General features: G+C 39.1%; 2 protein-coding genes across 6 annotated transcripts in view; both read right to left on the bottom strand.

Moving 5' to 3' along the window:
- Window positions 1–1,422: 1,422 nt before the first annotated feature.
- sla2b (Src like adaptor 2b) lies at window positions 1,423–10,326 on the bottom strand. 2 transcript variants are annotated; one of them, XM_067446730.1, is made up of 8 exons: window positions 9,627–10,326; window positions 7,245–7,381; window positions 5,694–5,793; window positions 5,518–5,604; window positions 5,113–5,216; window positions 4,696–4,845; window positions 3,153–3,285; window positions 1,423–3,034 (listed from the first exon to the last, which is right to left on the bottom strand). In XM_067446730.1, exons 2-8 carry the CDS (start codon window positions 7,333–7,335, stop codon window positions 2,902–2,904), a joined length of 798 nt encoding a protein of 265 aa, XP_067302831.1. In that variant the 5' UTR covers window positions 7,336–7,381; window positions 9,627–10,326; the 3' UTR covers window positions 1,423–2,901. The 2 variants fall into 2 exon arrangements, with proteins under 2 accessions (XP_067302831.1, XP_067302832.1); XM_067446731.1 differs by having other exon boundaries at window positions 1,424–3,034; window positions 3,153–3,282; window positions 9,627–10,323.
- A 5,149-nt stretch (window positions 10,327–15,475) lies between these two features.
- ndrg3b (ndrg family member 3b) overlaps window positions 15,476–17,908 on the bottom strand; it is a 103,020-nt gene continuing 100,587 nt past the window's right edge. For all 4 annotated transcript variants that reach the window (XM_067446724.1, XM_067446725.1, XM_067446727.1 and 1 more), the window contains one exon: window positions 15,476–16,947. In XM_067446724.1, coding sequence (XP_067302825.1) covers window positions 16,772–16,947 — 176 coding nt within the window. In that variant the 3' untranslated portion in view covers window positions 15,476–16,771. The remainder of the gene's footprint in view (window positions 16,948–17,908) is intronic.

Genomic DNA, 17,908 nt, shown 5'->3' with positions numbered 1-17,908 from the left:
CTTTTAAAAACTCCCAGCCTGGTTCATTACTCAAAACCGCAATCATGGGTAAGACTGCCGACCTGACTGCTGTTCAGAAGGCCATCATTGACACCCTCAAGCGAGTGAATGAATCTGAACGAATAGGCTGTTCCCAGAGTGCTGTATCAAGGCACCTCTGTGGGAAGTCTGTGGGAAGGAAAAAGGGTGGCAAAAAAACACTGCACAACGAGAAGAGGTGACCGGACCCTGAGGAAGATTGTGGAGAAGGACCGATTCCAGTCCTTGGGGGACCTGCGGAAGCAGTGGACTGAGTCTGAAGTAGAAACATCCAGAGCCACAGTACACAGGCGTGTGCAGGAAATGGGCTACAGGTGCCGCATTCCCCAGGTCAAGACACTTTTGGGCTACAGAGAAGCAGCACTGGACTGTTGCTCAGTGGTCCAAAGTACTTTTTTCGGATGAAAGCAAACTTTGCATGGCATTCGGAAATCAAGGTGCCAGAGTCTGGAGGAAGACTGGGGAGAAGGAAATGCCAAAATGCCTGAAGTCCAGTGTCAAGCACCCACAGTCAGTGATGGTCTGGGGTGCCATGTCAGCTGCTGGTGTTGGTCCACTGTGTTTTATCAAGGGTCAGGGTCAATGCAGCTCGCTATCAGGAGATTTTGGAGCACTTCATGCTTCCATCTGCTGAAAAGCTTTATGGAGATGAAGATTTGGTTTTTCAGCACGACCTGGTGCCTGCTCACAGTGCCAAAACCACTGGTAAATGGTTTACTGACCATGGTATTACTGTGCTCAATTGGCCTGCCAACTCTCCTGACCTGAACCCCGTAGAGAATCTGTGGGATATTGTGAAGAGAAAGTTGAGAGACGCAAGACCCAACACTCTGGATGAGCTTAAGGCCGCTATCGAAGCATACTGGGCCTCCATAACACCTCAGCAGTGCCACAGGCTGATCGCCTCCATGCCACGCCGCATTGAAGCAGTCATTTCTGCAAAAGGATTCCCGACCAAGTATTGAGTGCATAACTGAACATAATTATTTGAAGGTTGGCTTTTTTTGTATTAAAAACACTTTTCTTTTATTGGTCGCATGAAATATGCTAATTTTTTGAGACAGGAATTTTGGGTTTTCATGAGCTGTATGCCAAAATCATCAGTATTAAAACAATAAAAGACCTGAAATATTTCACTTGGTGTGCAATGAATCTAAAATATATGAAAGTTTAATTTTTATCATTACATTATGGAAAATAATTAACTTTATCACATATGCAATTTTTTTTTAAAGGACCTGTGTATGTGTATATATATCTATCTGCAGCGTCATAAGTAGTTTAAAGCGAGTTACTCAAACGCATCAAATCACTTCAGAAGGCCTTTATTAACCCCGTGTGAAATGTTTATAATGGATTGATGCACTTTTTTGGGCTGCCATTATAAAGCTTGGAATAGCCAGGATATTTTATTTAATATTAAATTGTATTCGTCTGAAAAAAGAATGTGATATACACCTATGATGGCCTGAGGGTGAGTAAATCATGGGATTATTTTCATTTTTGGGTGAACTAACTCTTTAACATAGTCTAACCCTTGCTTTATAATGAATTGCTTTGATATCTCCAACACAATAATATTTATTGACTTGTATGGCCATTGTACATATGATTCATTCAGTGCCAATACACACTACAGCCTCTAGATGGCAATGTTATTGAGCTCTACCTGTATCTATTTCTGTGCCAATCATTCTCATCATCACATGTACAGGAACACACAGCCTGTCAAGGTTATAGAAAATGGAAATCTTCAGGGGAACACATGCTTCTGTCATCAGCGACGTGTAGGAGGAACTGGTTTGATGTAACAAAACATCCACATAAACCTTTAATTTCTGAAGACGTTCTTTTCAGAAGTAATGTTTTTAAAGGGCATAGCTGGCATAAATATTCCTTTGCACCCTGAGAGCAGACCGCATGCTCGAACCTTCACTTCCTGCTGCTCAAGACTGCGGTTCTTTTCTGAACAATAGGTGCTAAGACAGACAGGAAACGCCTCATTCTTTTGTCAGCTTCTACAATTCAATGATAAACAGATTTTAGAAACAAGTTTATTTAAAAGAGCATAACTGATCCATTAAAGGGATCATTCACCCAGAAATTAAAAGGGTCATTTCAAATGACTCTTCTGTGAAATGATTTAACAGTTTTGGTTCTATTGTATGGTCAAAAATATAATTGAAGTCAATGGGAACCAAAGACTATTCAAAATATATTTTCAGAAGACAGACATTGGGCAAAATTGACATTTTTGGTTGAACTATCCCTTTAAGGAACTATATATATATTTACAAAAATGCACAACATTTATGTTCTTAGTCATAAATAAGTATTCGTTTGGCATTTTCAACAAAACAAAAATATCTTTGATATCATATCGATAAAGCAGTTCTTCTAATGCATCGTCATTCTACGATGACATTTGTAACAAGTAAAAGTCGCTGATAAAGTTCCAGAAAGTGTGAGAGGAGTGGAAATGGATGCTACGCCACCCAGCTGTGTTCCCCCTCCCACTCACACACTCCTCTGTCGTTCTTTCCTTCAGTCATGCTCTCTTTCATGTCCGCCAGGAACGAGTCCACACAGGAAACTGTGACAGCTTTGTCTCCAGCATCACCCACTCTGGAAGAACAGCAATGAGTCAGTGCGCTCGGACGGGAGTTTCGTCTGACGCCGCTTTCGCGCTCAAACAATATTTACGCAGAGATACACGAATGAAAATAGACGCTTGGATGCACGTTTCGGTTATTTTCCGGGTCAGTTTCATGTATGAATGAGAGTGTGTCTTCCCAGATCACTGCATCAAGAATCCAAAGTCATTCAAACACTCGTCCTCCAAGTCTCACTACAATCCTCCGCTCATGTTTCCCAGAGCTGACAGCAGTCTTCGCATTCCTCCGTCATGTAGAGGTACGAGTTAATGGCCTCCTTCAGTCCTTCGCTCACCATAGACTCCTCCGCGCCCTCTTTACTCTTCCCGAAGATCATGGAGCTGTGAAGAGAGCTTGTTTAGAAACTGCTCTACTAGGTTTTCATGGCTCGTTGTTAAGCTCTTAAGAAGATATTCCTAGTGTGGAATTAAAGGACTGATTATAATGTGTTTGACGTACCTGTTCACATCTTTCCAGTTTATAGTGGGCCTCTTCACGGCAATCGGAGGTGGGCCGTTCACCACTGGAACGTTGTTAGATCCTTGGATGAAGCACGGCTCCCCCAGGGTACAGCATAACCCGTCCGATACTTCTGAAGGACAGTTCACATTTAGACTCTGGCCAAAACACGTACACTAATGTATGTACAGGGCAGGCTACTATGTGGTTGACAAAGGTGTTTTGGTAGGCAGGACTACTTAAGGTGCAAAACTAAACCACCGTAATCCATTTTATTTGTTTGGTTTCTTACCAATACAACAGTGGTCTCTGACAACATACTACTAAGTATGTTAGCTGTAGAATTACCCTACCTAGACAGCAAATAGTGTGGGCCCAGATCCATGCCACATCTGGTACACGTGGATTCAACGCACACCAGATGTGGGCCGACACGTTGCTGTCTGGGTATTCGCAGCCATTTGTCACCCACAATTTATTCCGCCACTGAAAGTGTCAGACAAATTGGGGGTTACAGAGATAAACTCGAAATAGCAGGCAGTGCGATTTCAAAATGTCAGTCATCTCGAGGAGAATAAAACTTGTTTTTATAGGCACTGACATGACTGGAGCCCACTATTAGTGTGCCACCAGGTCATGTATCATGCATCACACCAGTATCAACCACACAGAAGCACTGGGTTTCAATGAGTTAGGCCGTGTGTCCACCAAAGTACTTTTAGCCAACTGAAAACACTAGCGCTCTTCTGGAAGCGGCTTGCTTGAGAGCGATTATGATACAAAAAATATCAGTATTATTGCTAATAGCTGATTAATACTAATAATATCTGATTTTGCATAGTTTCTGAATGTAAACCGTGTACTTTGGCACTAGTTTTGGATGTGCTTCAGGGTTGCCAGGTTTGCGTAAGAAAACCAGCACAATTCCCATTTAAAACCTGCCCAAACAAGGCCAAAACTAGTCCAACCAAATATTAACCATGGTTTTATCATAGTAAAAGTTTAGTAACCATGTTTATTTGCCAGATTTATTCCCACTTGTATAATCAGTTTTACTACAAATTCCATGGTCAAACTATGGTTAGTGTAGAAAAAACATGGTTCATTTGTGGTTACCGTGGTTTAACTACAATTTTGGTTTTATTTGTAGTAAAACCATGGTTTGGGCATCCCGGTAAAAAACGCATTTAGTAAAAATAGTCCAATGCCACGGGAAAATCTTGTTGTCGTTCATTATCGTTGTACACAGAATGTGGCGGTTGGTCGGTGTGGCATTTGTCCCGCCCCTCCTCCACTGTGATTGGACGGCTGGGTAAAAAGTGACAGTGATGAGCGCTGCTTTACCCAAAGTTGAACATTTCTTCATCTCTCTGCGACCGGCAAAAAACGCTGAGCGCTCAGTGTGAAATAGACACTTAGCTGACATTTAAAAAAAACTGCTTTCATTGAGAACTATTGGAGAATAGGCTGGCCTCTGGGAAAAAGCACTTTGGTGGAAACACAGCCCTAATAGCTGTGTATCTATGAGTGTGTTTGCGTGTACCTGAATAGTGCGAGACCAGGTCTGCAAGGGTCCTGAAGGTGAGGCTGGGAGAGATGTAGACCCAGCCGTTCTCGATGCAGCTGATGCGGTAGTGTTTGACTGAAGCGCGCTCCTGCGAGCTGCTCTTGCGCACTGACAGTGTGTGGTTACCTGGGAAAAAAAGACACTTTTTCAAATATTTCCTGGCTATGTAGTTGCTGAGGTATTCTGAGTGGTTTTTGACATGTTATGTGGTTGCTAGGGAGTTTCTATAGTATTCAGGGTGGTTTCTAACTGTCTAAAGTCAAGAGCCCACCCAGCTCCCTATGTCTTGAGTCTCTTCTTCAATAAAGTAAAATATATATTTAGTTTTATCGTTGATGAGGTGAAAACCATATGCATCATGGGCTATCATACAACTAGGATTAGCGTGTGTACCTGGGAAGGTCTCACTCTCTCTGATAAGGAACGAACCGGGCTGATTATGGGGGAGCATCAGCAGTTCCTCTGCTTTCTGTTTGCTGAGACCCACAAACTGCCACCTGCATGGACACACACACACACACACAGATGATTTACAAGTGTGGGGACAAAACCAAAAGAGCAGAGCAGGAGGAAAAAGCAGTAGGCAGAGACGCTTACGTTGTGAGTAAGAGTGATCAGCAGGCTCATTGTGGGTACAGTGCGTCCACAAACTGATAATCAGATCACACTGTATCCAGCTGTGCCCACTCTACACCCCCCACACACAGTTAACCCCACTACAGAAACTACAGCTGACATCATCAGACCCCCTGACCGCCCGCGTGATGATGTCATGAAGCGTGCACCGCATGAGCTCACCTGTTGTAGACTTTGGCGGTGTAATTGCTGGGGATGTAGCTCTCATTTCCTGTGGCCGATGAACTGACTTTCCACCACTCTCCCTCACTGTAACACACGTTATGACGTCACATCAGATGCTCGTACTGATGACCGAGGCATGCTTCGTCAATAATGATGAACCCTTGTACACTTACTCTGATAAAATGTTGAGCCTCTCTCCCACTCTGATGGTACAGTCACCCGGACCTCTGGACGGATAGTCGTACAGGGACACAACCATGTATCTGCCGGCTTCTATACACACACACACACACACACACACACCAGAACAACACCATTAGTCCTGCTGGCTTGATCATTTCATAATAGTAATGATTTGAATAGATTTTCCAGTAAAAACCTGTTAAAGTTACCCTAATATTTAGAGTGAAATTATAAATTGAAAAATTATAAATGGTTTAAAATATTATATTTATATAATTATTTAACATATATTCAATTTTAGTAGTTGGAAGTAAAACACATAAAATTACCATACAATTAATTTTAAATCTAAATAATACTAAATTTAAATCAGCATATCATTATGAATTTGTGTTTATGTTTATTTTACACACACACACACACACACACACATATATATATATATATAGACACAAAATCCTAAAGTAAAAACCTAATAAGTTACCCTAATATTTATAATGAAATTATAAATTGGAAAAAAATCAAAATTGTTTAAAATGTTATATCTATAATTGTTTAACATATTATATGCAAATTTGACTAGTTGGAAGTAAAAATAAAAAAATTATAAAAAAATGTAAAATAAATATAATTTATTTTAAATCTAAATAATACTAAAGTAAAATCAGCATATCATATCAATTTATAAAATGTTTTTGTAAGTAAAATATTAATATGTGTGTGTGTGTGCGTGGATTTTCATTTAAATTAAGTTAAAGCTTTAGTAATTTTGTTGTGTTTTTGTCATTTTATTAAATTGTATGTATAGTTTTTATTGATTTCTACTTATACTAAATGCAAATGAGAAATGATGCTTTGGCAACTATCTGAAATAAAACGAGTAAGTCTTTCAATATTTTATTTCATTTAATGTATATTTTATTTCAAGCAATTCATTTTTTTATGGTTTTAGTTGATGATAAACCTGTGCATCACATTTGATTATATTTTATTTATATAGCATTGTTTTTTTATTTTTGTAATCAGTTATGTAGATTAGGGAGTTTGTGCTACATTTTATATTGCGTGCATGCCCGTCTGTATGCAAATATTGGTCATGTTTTATGGACAGGACATTTATGATGAACTCTGATTCATCAAGTGCATGGCTTTCTATTTTACACTGTATATTATGGCAGTTATCAGTATGTGCAAATCATATTTTGGTAGTTCAGGTGGACTAATGTACTACTAATATTACATCAGTTAATGAAATATACAACTGTCATCCATCCTGTAATATCTGAAACTTTTTTTTTTTAATAACCATGAGCTGGTAACCTTAGCTCCAATTTTATTTTACCATAAATTTAACAGGATGCTTTTTTTCAATAGTCTTACACACTGAAATGTGTTAAGCTACTGTAAAGTTCCACGTCTGTACCAAATGTACGTCTAAGCTTCTGCTCTACACTATTGCACTTATTTCCATCTAGTGCTGATTTCTGGAATGAGTGTGACCTGGTGCACAGATAAAGTGTGTATTGCAGTGCTGAGCTCACCCATGGCCAGCGGGTCAGCTCGTTCCTCCGTGTCCAGGAGAACAGCATGTGCGCTGGATCCGCGCCGGACTTTACTGGGCCGACTGCCCATGCTGCTCTGGAGTGTTTAGGTGCACAAAGCTGACGGAAACCACACACTAAGGACAGAAGAGCGAGATCCTTTTTATTTAGTACTGATGGATTCGTATAGATTTTTGATATTCAATAAAAAGCATAAAAAAAACGAAGTAAACAACACAGAGTTTAATCAGGCATGACATCCTTATTACAAGCCTAGATTGCTAGGAGGAAGGATGTGGACAAACCACTTGTGTACTCTGATAAAAAAACTTTCCATTCGCACTTTCGCTATCACTCACTTTTTTTTAATACTTGGACCAAAAAAAAAAAAAAAAAAAAATGGGGTGGCTGTTCTAAAAATAGATCTTATGCAATCAATGTTGAGAACTTTCTACTCTTTTCTGTCATGCTCGGTTACATCACAAAGTTGCAAGATGCCTTCATTTATGCGACGTATCCAAAATATTAAAATGATTCAGTATGCAAATACCAGGTAAAAAAATGTATATAATAAAAATTATAATATATACCGTGACTAGTTCTCTTTTATATTATGAGGAAACGACAGTAAAGTGCTGAGGTACGATCTTCCACTGCCTTCCCACATGGTGTGAAAAATAGCACTGTAAATCATTTGAAGGAAATGTATCAGATGGTCTGATGATCAAAAACATGTTTCCTCTGCTAAAACACCATTGACCCTAAATACACTTACACTTTTTTCAGCATCTCTACATCCCTATAGTCTTATTACATGTTATTACACTGTAATAACATGTAATAACCCCGTAGTTCAATCGTTTTAAAGAACGCCCTATGTCTTTGAGGGTTTTTTCTCCATTATATTGTAATGCAGTGTCGCTGGTCCCACAGCTTCATGAGCAGATGGTCACCTGGCACCACAGATGGGTCTCACTAGGTCATCAGGGTCTCCAGGTCCAAATTACAGACCTCATACCCCGGGCACCGAAATAACACACGCGGAACGGATTACATGTGCCACACAGTGTACCTACACAGCTATACTGGAGCACATCATACAAGCACTAGCACACACAAACACGGCCAAAAGGCAGTCGCTTAAAATCACGAATAATATTTAACATATCTCGTGGGTATCGCATTAAAGATAAGACCAAATAAAATGATCAACTTCCTGTTGCAGCAATACAGAGCAAAATGTTGTTTTATCAGTGTTTAAGCCATTATGTGACTTTAAGACATGGTTTCACAGACAATGCTTCGATGAAGCCAGGAAAGGACTTCAAATCAGGGCATTAGGTAGCTTTTGTATACGAGCCTTAAACAAACATTAGTGGTGTGCATCTTGAGAGAAAACATGGCCCTGGCATATTTTAAGATCTGTCTGTGGAAGTTGCTTTCAGTTAAAAGCGCTCAAAAATGCATTTTAGTCTGGGACTAGTTTAAGCCTCGTCTGTGAAACCTGTTTTTAAGTAAGAGTCTAAGCATTGTTCGACTTCAAAATGGCACACAAACCCGTGCATTTCTTTCAAGTGCCTTTGAAGCAAGGCGCCTGTGCATGTGCACACGTTTCAAGATGATTCTGACTTTGATTCAAGATGGTGACTTTGAAGTTTGAGCTTCTTGCGTTGACATAATGAACACAGACGTTCTTTTAGACCAATCACAAACACGTTATTCTCAAATGTTTACCTTCAACAAAAATGGCCAGACTTTCTCCCAACCAAAAACGATTTGAATTACTATGAATCGGAATTCATGTAAGGCGCTTTGGAGAAACCTGCTAAACGAATATAGCAAAAAGACCTTAAACAGACTGAAAGGGCTTACACTTTATTTTAAGGTGTCGGTGTTACAGTGTAATTATGTATTGAAGTACTGAGTGAAATTAAGCAACTACATGTACGTACTATAGGGATAGGGTTTGGTTACTTAGTTACTAGTTATTACTACATGTAACATGGACACTATAATATAAAGCGTTACCCTGAAAGGTTACCTTATTTTAAGATGGTGTAGTTACATTCTACTTACTCTGAGAAATATTAATAAACTACATGCATTTAGTTACTTGTAATTATGCATAATTTGTAGTTATTACTACAGTAACGACATGTAACAAGCGCACTGTAAAATAAAGCGTTACCCTGACACGTTACATCTTATTTTAAGGTGATGTACTCTAATGAGTAATTTTAATACAGTACTTATGGTTAGTTATTTGTGATTATGCATAATTTACTGTTATTACTCTAGTAAGTACATGTAGTGATGTGTAACTACGCCACCTTAAAGTAAAGTGTTAGCGACTGAAACGAGGGCATCAAGTATCTTACTCACCTCATGGTCTTCAGGCTAGCTTTGATGACAATCCTTTCGTACGAGCAAACAGACGTCCTCAGCTGAACGTGGGTTTATGAACGCGTCTGACAACAGTTTGGAGTGATTTTGTCCCAGATCAGAGGCTGTTGTCTCGTCTCCGGTCAGGAGCAGAGAGGCAGTAGTTGAGCTGAGTTTCAGGTGAAGTGTCACTGTAGGCTGATGCTGTGGTCGACTGAGGCAGGCAGTCTTATTTACTACACACTTGTAGTTTCCTGTGACGAACAGGTCTAACTGTCACTCCTTTTGCTGACGCACAGATGTCTGTTTGTGAGAAGAGACTAGAAGAAGGTGTTTGGGTCATGTTTGAACTGTACTAATACAACACAGATGTTGGTGGAGGGCAATGTTTTGAATGTCATGATGTCATGGGCTAATCGATGCAGATGCAGATGGAAGCGCCTTACTACATTTAAAAAGGCTTAGGGATTCTCTGGCGCTACTTTTTGCACATATTAATTCCAATATTCCCAAATGCATCCAAACCAATTGCCATAGCAATAAGTGCCATGGAAACTAAATGATCAGATCCAGACTCTAATAAATGCAAAACAAGTCTTGCTACAAATGACTGCCCAGCTGAAACTAATAAATGAAAAGAACATGGATGCACAGTTTGCACTGGGATTCATAAGCCCAGTGTTGGATTTCAGCACATTAAAGGGTTAGTTGACCCAAAAATGAAATTAATGTCATTAATGACTCACCCTAATGTCGTTCCACACCCGTAAGACCTCCGTTCATCTTCAGAACACAGTTTAAGATATTTTATATTCAGTCCGACAGCGTATATAAGTGTATGCACACTGTACTGTCCATGTCCAGAAAGGGAATAAAAACATCATCAGAGTAGTCCATATGTGACATCAGTTAGTTAGTTAGAATCTCTTGAAGCATCGGAAATACATTTTGGTCCAAAAATAACAAAAACTACGACTTTATTCAGCATTGTCTTCTCTTCCATGTTTGTTTTCAGTCCTCAAATAAAGATTCAAACGGTTATGAATCAGCGAATGATTCATGATTCGGATCGCCAATGTCACATGATTTCAGCAGGTCTTACGGGTGTGGAACGACATTAGGGCGAGTCATTACTGACATTCATTTCTTTTTTTGGATGAACTAACCCTTTAACATGGTTACATTTAAAGGATTAGTTGAATTGGAAATTTCCTTATATTTTACTCACCCCCATCATATCCAAGGTGTTCATGCCTTTCTTTCTTCAGTGGAAAATAAAATACGTTTTTTTGAGGAAAACATACCAGGATTTTTCTCCACATTATAGACTTCAATGGCAACAAAAATGTTGAAGGTCCAAATCAATGCCGTTTCAAAGGGCTTCGGAGGCTCTGCGCGATCCCACAAGAGGAACAGGGTCTTATCTAGCAAAACCATCCAGGGCTCCAAACTAACTTTTTGCCTTTGTTTGCACTGGTGTGTCTAACTTTTTTATTTAGGTGCACCAGCGCAAAATTTAGGTCCACCCAATTTCCCCCCCAATTCGCGTCAACTTTGCCGCCACAATTTCACGGTCACCTTTTATCACGCTCCATACACATTCATATATTATATAAAATAACAACATAATATATGCATTTATACAGGGATTCATATAACAGGAAACAATGCTTTGAACATTAAATTACATTAAAACTGCAGTTATCAAATCATTTTAAAAATAATGAAATAATAAACAATGAAATACAACTCATAATAAATACAAATAGAGCCTCCGAAGCCCTTCAAAGCGCTTTGAAACTGCATTGATTTGGACCTTCAACATTTTGGTTGCTATTTAAGTCTATACATTTTAAAAGATAATGTGAACAGCCAAACAAAAAATCGGATCTGAGCAAAAAAATCCGAATTGAGCATTAAGACTTGCGGTGTGAACAGAGCCAAAGTTTCAGTGTCAGTGGCTCAGTTTGATGCTTTGCTAGCGATACTGGAGTCACATATTAAAAAGAAGACCACTAATTTCCGTGAATCAACTGATCCCGAACACCTGGAAGTATGTCTATGGATCGGATCACACACACACAGCTTTACAGAGACTTGATGTGCTATAATTATAGCTGTGATATAATAATATTTGTGGTATTTTTGCTAGAATAATATGTATGGTGGCTCTCAGTTGTCAAAACATCTCTCAATGCGGAAAATCAAACCTGTCCCGAATTTGTTTTTGACGGACGAAGTTTCAGAGGCAGTGTGCAAGCGTGATTGACATAACGTGAGGTCGAATTTATTTTTTGACGTGCGTAAATTTCGCATGCGAATTCCGGACTCAGTGTGCAAAGGCCTTTACTCAACGTTTAGTCTGAATAAACAGGTTGTGAGTACAGATGACACTGCATCAGAATTCATATAGTTCAGCTTAAAAGATTAGTTCACTTTAAAATGAAAATTTGCTTTTCCTCAGTCGAAAAGAAATAAAACTTGAGGAAAACATTCCAGGATTTTTCTCCACATATAGCCCAGATCTGATTTTTTTCAATGCGGCCGCAGTGTGAACGACCAAGGTGGATTTGATGCGACTTTTATGTCAATCTATGTTGACATTTGTCAAAATTATGCACCGGCGAGTTAGCCCTAGACTCAACAGACACTGACAGTCACATTAAAAACTTGAGTAGATATGGAGAACAGCGATGGAGCGAGTCAATGGAGGGAGAGTGAGGGTCTTAGACCTAATTAGTATATGGGGAGATACTTCAATTAAAGATACGCTGGAAGGATCCTACCGTAACCCCTCCGTTTTTGGAAAAAGCGGGTTAGTTTGAAACTTCAAACAGTTCACACTGGAATCAGATAGATTTGAGTGTTCACACTACCTCTGAAGAATTCTGACCTGGTCACTTGACCCCCTCAAAAAATCAGATTTGGGCCACTTTTGCCTGCAGTGTGAACGGGGCCTTTGAATCGGTCGATCTGGATAATCCCGCTTGATAAGAGGGGAAACTCTCCTCTCTACGCGATCGCAGGAGTTAATGAACCCAATATCTCCTCAGGACAAACAAATCATCCTCACTAGACGTCACTGTCTTGTTTTGCGTTTTTTTCCCGTAACGCATTCATTAATACGCATCAGACTCAGTGTGTAAGGTCTCGGTGCGTGACAAATTTTTGGGATCACGAATACGAAAAAAAACGAATGCGAAAATATTAGACTCAGCGAGCAAAGACCTTTACTCTGACTATTTTAATTATGCAGCTGAAGATGTTCTGATGTAGTTCCCATGACAAATGGAGAGAGTTAAAGTTGTAGTGAGACGTCATCCTACCTGGTTACAAAAAGTTCAACACTCATTTCTGAGGAGAAGCAAATCAGCAAAAACGTATACAGTAAGTGAAAATGACATAAAAGCTGTAACTTTCCTCATGCACATCAGATAAAGAGGACTCAGCACAGATCTGTTTTTGACAGATCCTTTCTGCTGTGGTCTAAGTTGTGCTAAGTGTTTGAAATGCGTATGCCGCAGTTTCTATAAATAGCTTCCAAATGTGTCATCTTTGACCACATGCAATCAATAAAAGCAGTCTTGCTAGTGATCGGAAACTTTCACAGCTGGCTGAGATGTTCTGCACAGAAGCGCATATTGAGCATCTGATTATTCGGTGCATGAAGTGGCACTTTGAAGTGATTTGGGTCACATCATACTTTGCTTTTCCCTGACGTCTAATTATGCTAGTCGAGGTTTTATTGCCCCAAAAACTTTGTTTTCATTGACCATTTTCTACACTCTCTCTGCTCCTTATCACAAAATCTAAATGATGTAGTTTACTGTACTCACCATCAGGTTGTTTCAGACTTTTTCTTCTACAAGAAAATAGATGCGCTTTTCTAAAACTCTTCAGACAGTGATCACAACAGCAGTTAATGTGGGCTAAACTGTGGATCATTTATCATTGCTTTGGCACAGAACGCAGTCAAAGAGATGAATTATTTTCACACTTAGACTCAAACACTGCCAAAACTCTGTGTACCTACAGGCCAATTTGGGTGTTTACATAATTTTTCAAACCTGTTAAACTTAACCCTAGAATGCATAAAGCAGGACAAATTGACCCGGTATGGTGTGAATCAGTGAAAACGTTATCACTTCGATATTCCATAAATTTAAAAAAAAAAAAAAAAAAAAAAAAGTGCTTCTGGCCCTCATCAATGTAATTTTTAATATTTCTTGGTCATATGTCTTTTTTTGCATCACTACCCCAAGAATGTATCAAGGAGGTCAAATTGACCCATATTAATTTTTTCCTATGGAATTTTTTTCCTATGAAAATACCCAACACAGTATTTTGGATACATTTTTGGTAAATAATATTATTTATTTTTTTGAAACTTTATGGATTACTGAAGAAAAAAAAACACATGCTTTGAGCCAAGAAACCTTGTGTCTGAATTTACTTTTTTTCCCCTTTTCCATTGTTGCACTGAGATTCTTCTGAATGAAAAGTGCATTATAAATAAAATCTATTATTATTATTATTATTATTATTATTATAGTAGTCTCTTCCCACTATATAGCAGATGAAATGCAGCATGTGAAATGAGTAGTATGTTGATAATTCACGATATAAAATAGTTGGGCAAAAATGTACTTGGATAACCTACTCCTTCGGCCATGATTCTGAAGTTCACATCCAATGGATGCTTTACTAGTATTCATAAACTAGAGGAGCAGTGAATGGCAAGGAAAACGACAAATCTAAATCTATAGAAGACTATGCTAACATAGTGGTGGATGTACATTCATACCGCCTTCATGCTAGACAGCCTTGCCCCCGGTTTCACAGACACGGCTTAACGGACCTAGACTAAAATGTATGTTGAAATCTGAAAATGCTGAAAAGACAAGCTGTTTTCTCTCAAAGCAAATTTGCACTGGCATATCTTAAAATATGTTACTGCCATTGTTTTGTCTCAAGATGCACACCAGTAATGTTTATAAAAGCTACTTATAAAAGGCCTAATCCTGGCTTGGTCCAAGCCCTGTCTGTGAAACCAGGCCATAACTGAACTAAAGTCTAATCCTGGCTTAATTTAAGCCCTTTCTGAGAAACCAGGTGCAAATATTGTATGAAATGTTCCGTCTCTCTCTCTAAAAATGTCATTTTTACATGTTCTGTAAGAAATGTGGTGAGTGGAGGTTCAGACTTGAATGTACTATACAGCAGATCCAAATTAGTTTAGATCGTTTAGGAAAAAGTGCAAAATGTAATCTTTTGTAATGCATATATACAAATAAAGGACAAATAAATGTGTTTTAAATTAAATTAAAAACATTTGTGTAGCAACTATTATTTTAAATTTGTGTGTCATTTTGACCCGCTTTATGCATTTATGTAGGTTTTTTTGGTTCCCGCATTGGACCAACTCAATTACATTTCACTGCATGAATTTGTTTTTTATGAGTTGGGGCTACACATTTATTGGACGGAAAACTGTCCTCAATAAAAAGTTATTTTTCTGAGTGCATAATAATAAAAACTGAGGCAGAGGGACTGTGATATACGAGAAATCAAATCATGCCCCCGGCCTTGTGCCGTTCTCACGGCCCCTCGGCCTCGACTGCTTGCCACAGACATCAAATTAGGACATATTAGGACTATAATGAGTTATTCCGAGACCTGCATGAAGTGTTAGGGTAGTATTAGTGCATTTTAAATGTGAAATTTACTGTTGTGCCAAGATGAAAGTCGGCTAGAATAATTGTATGAAGAGGAAAAAGGGACCCAAATATTGAGAAATGTGTCCTAGCAACTGTAATAAAAACAATGAATTAAATAAAGAAACATACAAGTTTTATGTACAACTACTTTATTTCAATATTCTTACAAATTGATACACTCAGCAGACAGTATGCAGTACAACGCCCCCTAAATGCTTGGAGGACAAAGCACAACACATCATCACAAACTCACTCAAGGCAGCGGTACAATCAGCAATCGACAGGGAATTGCCATCCATTGAAATAAAAAGAATAAAGACCAATAACAATAACACTTCAGAAACTAACAGTAGTCAAACAATAAGATGTTACTGGGATATCAGCCCGCTGTACAGAAGGAATGGAGAATTTGTACCAAAAGCCTACAGGTTACTACAGTGCATTTAGAGGACCCATGCTGTTTTAAACCTCTAGATGGCCCTTTTTTTGGAAAATATAACTGTTCTTTGAACGAGCTACAGATCTTCACTTCAGCTATTGGCTTGTTTTGGTGTAGCTGATCTCCCAAGCACAAAATGTGAAAAATATTGTACATGAACTTATGTGCAAACCTAAGCAAAGTCTTCACTATTACGGGGCTTCTAGTCTAAAACGCAGTACAGCTCTCCATGTAAACAGAATCAGATTGAATAAATTCAATCAAACTGTACTAACAATGAAGAAAGATCGAAACATAATACTAATATAAATGTCTATTGTACACTTTAAATAAAGGCATGCTAATCAGTAGCTTTTTCAAAAACACTACAAATAGCAGACCGTCAATCAAAATCAAATCTTAATAGCTGCTGCCATATGGTGACAGAAGTAGAAACCGTCTAACAGCCAGAAATCGGTCTACAAAGAGGAAGTGGTTTGGTCGTCTCTATAGTAAACACAAGGGGCAGGAAGACCTTAGAGAGAGCAAGAGAGGGAACGAAAAAGTCTCCTGCTACAGACGAGAATACCCTCTGAATGTTCAATATACAACAGCCACCGGCAAAATATACACACAAGAAGCATATTGAGATTGAAAATGAATCTCCGAAGGATGACACAAATATGAAAGAATGGAGTAATAAAGTAGTAAGCCAATCAAGATCAAGGTAAAAACATCAGCAAAAAAAAGTTAGTGTACATCCATGCAGTGGAGAAATATTCCAATATGTTAAACACATGGATTACTAGACGTCAAACAATGCATCCCTTCATTAGACCCGCTTTCGTTCTGTGTCTGCTTGTTCTCTGGCCACAAGGGAACAAGAAGACAAAGAACAAAAGACAAAGACAGTGGGGGAAAAAACCCAAATCATACAGAAAGGAGTCTGAGGTGCAGAAGGGCAACACGCGAATGATCCCAGGTGAAATGGTGGCTCGTTTCTGGGTGCTTTAGCAGGACACCTCCATGGTTTGCGGTCTGGTCTGGTTGTCGTGGACTGGGCCACCGGTGGCGCCCTCCATCTGTGAACTGGTGTGTGCGCGGCTGCGCGAGCCGTCGGCTGAGCCCATGCTGGAGGCAGAGTGAGTGCGAGATCGTGCCAATCGGGTCATACTGGCAGTGGGCACTGAGAGAGAGAGAAGAGAGAAATCGAACAGAGCTGAAAATATGTACGAACTATTGCTGCTGCATGACTGTTGGAGGATCCTGAGTGAAGGGCATGTGCTTCACAGGACAGTCAGCTTCGCATTAGGATCCAAACATATGGAGATCCAGGAAGGGGAGAATAATGAGTCTCCTCAGAGTGAGTGAACTCCTGCACATCTGCAAGCCACTGACTAACACTGGACTGATCGAGATACTATGACAACCTGAAATTATGGTTAATGAGAATAGTAAAGCAACAATAAACAAGTTGTTTATGAATCGCATGTATGTTTGAGCCTGTTTACACCTGGTCACCATGCATTTTACTTTCAGATAGCTATCTGATTTGTTAAAACGGTTCCATTTACACGTGGCCACATAAATGTGGTTCCGCACAACAAACAAAAATCTATGCAAGCCTGTTTCCGCCAAATAAAAATATAAAAAGAGTAATTGTGACTTTTCATCTCACAATTTTGACTTTAAAAACTTGCCGTTGTGAGAAAAAATGTCAGAACTCTGAAATAAAAAGTCACAACTCCTCTATTTTTTTATTTAGCGGCGGAAACAGGCTTCCATATAAATCCGGTCTTCAGTTCTGCGCTATATGCAAATTTAATGGAGTTCACATCAATCAAAGCAACAGATATGAGCTGCATTTTATTTATTATCAGCTAACTGCAAGATCAAAGGTCGCAATAGAAGAACGAACGGCATCAGCACTGGTAAGACCATTTAGGGTGTTTTCACTTCTAGTTCAGTTTGCATGGTTCATTTGGTCTAGACCAAAAGAAAGCCTCATTTAGTCCTGGTCCACTTATCATTCACATTGGAATTTTAACAAGGAACCTAAAAATACCAAACCTGAAGGAACAGAGATGTTCACAACCTTATTGTTCGGCTTTTATTAAGTATATTTTCCATCGGAACCTACCGAACAT

Source organism: Pseudorasbora parva, chromosome 6, assembly GCF_024679245.1.
Source record: "Pseudorasbora parva isolate DD20220531a chromosome 6, ASM2467924v1, whole genome shotgun sequence".
NCBI lineage: Eukaryota > Metazoa > Chordata > Actinopteri > Cypriniformes > Gobionidae > Pseudorasbora > Pseudorasbora parva.
Note: the sequence above shows the minus strand (reverse complement) of the source record. Positions and strands in the feature narration are given on the sequence as shown.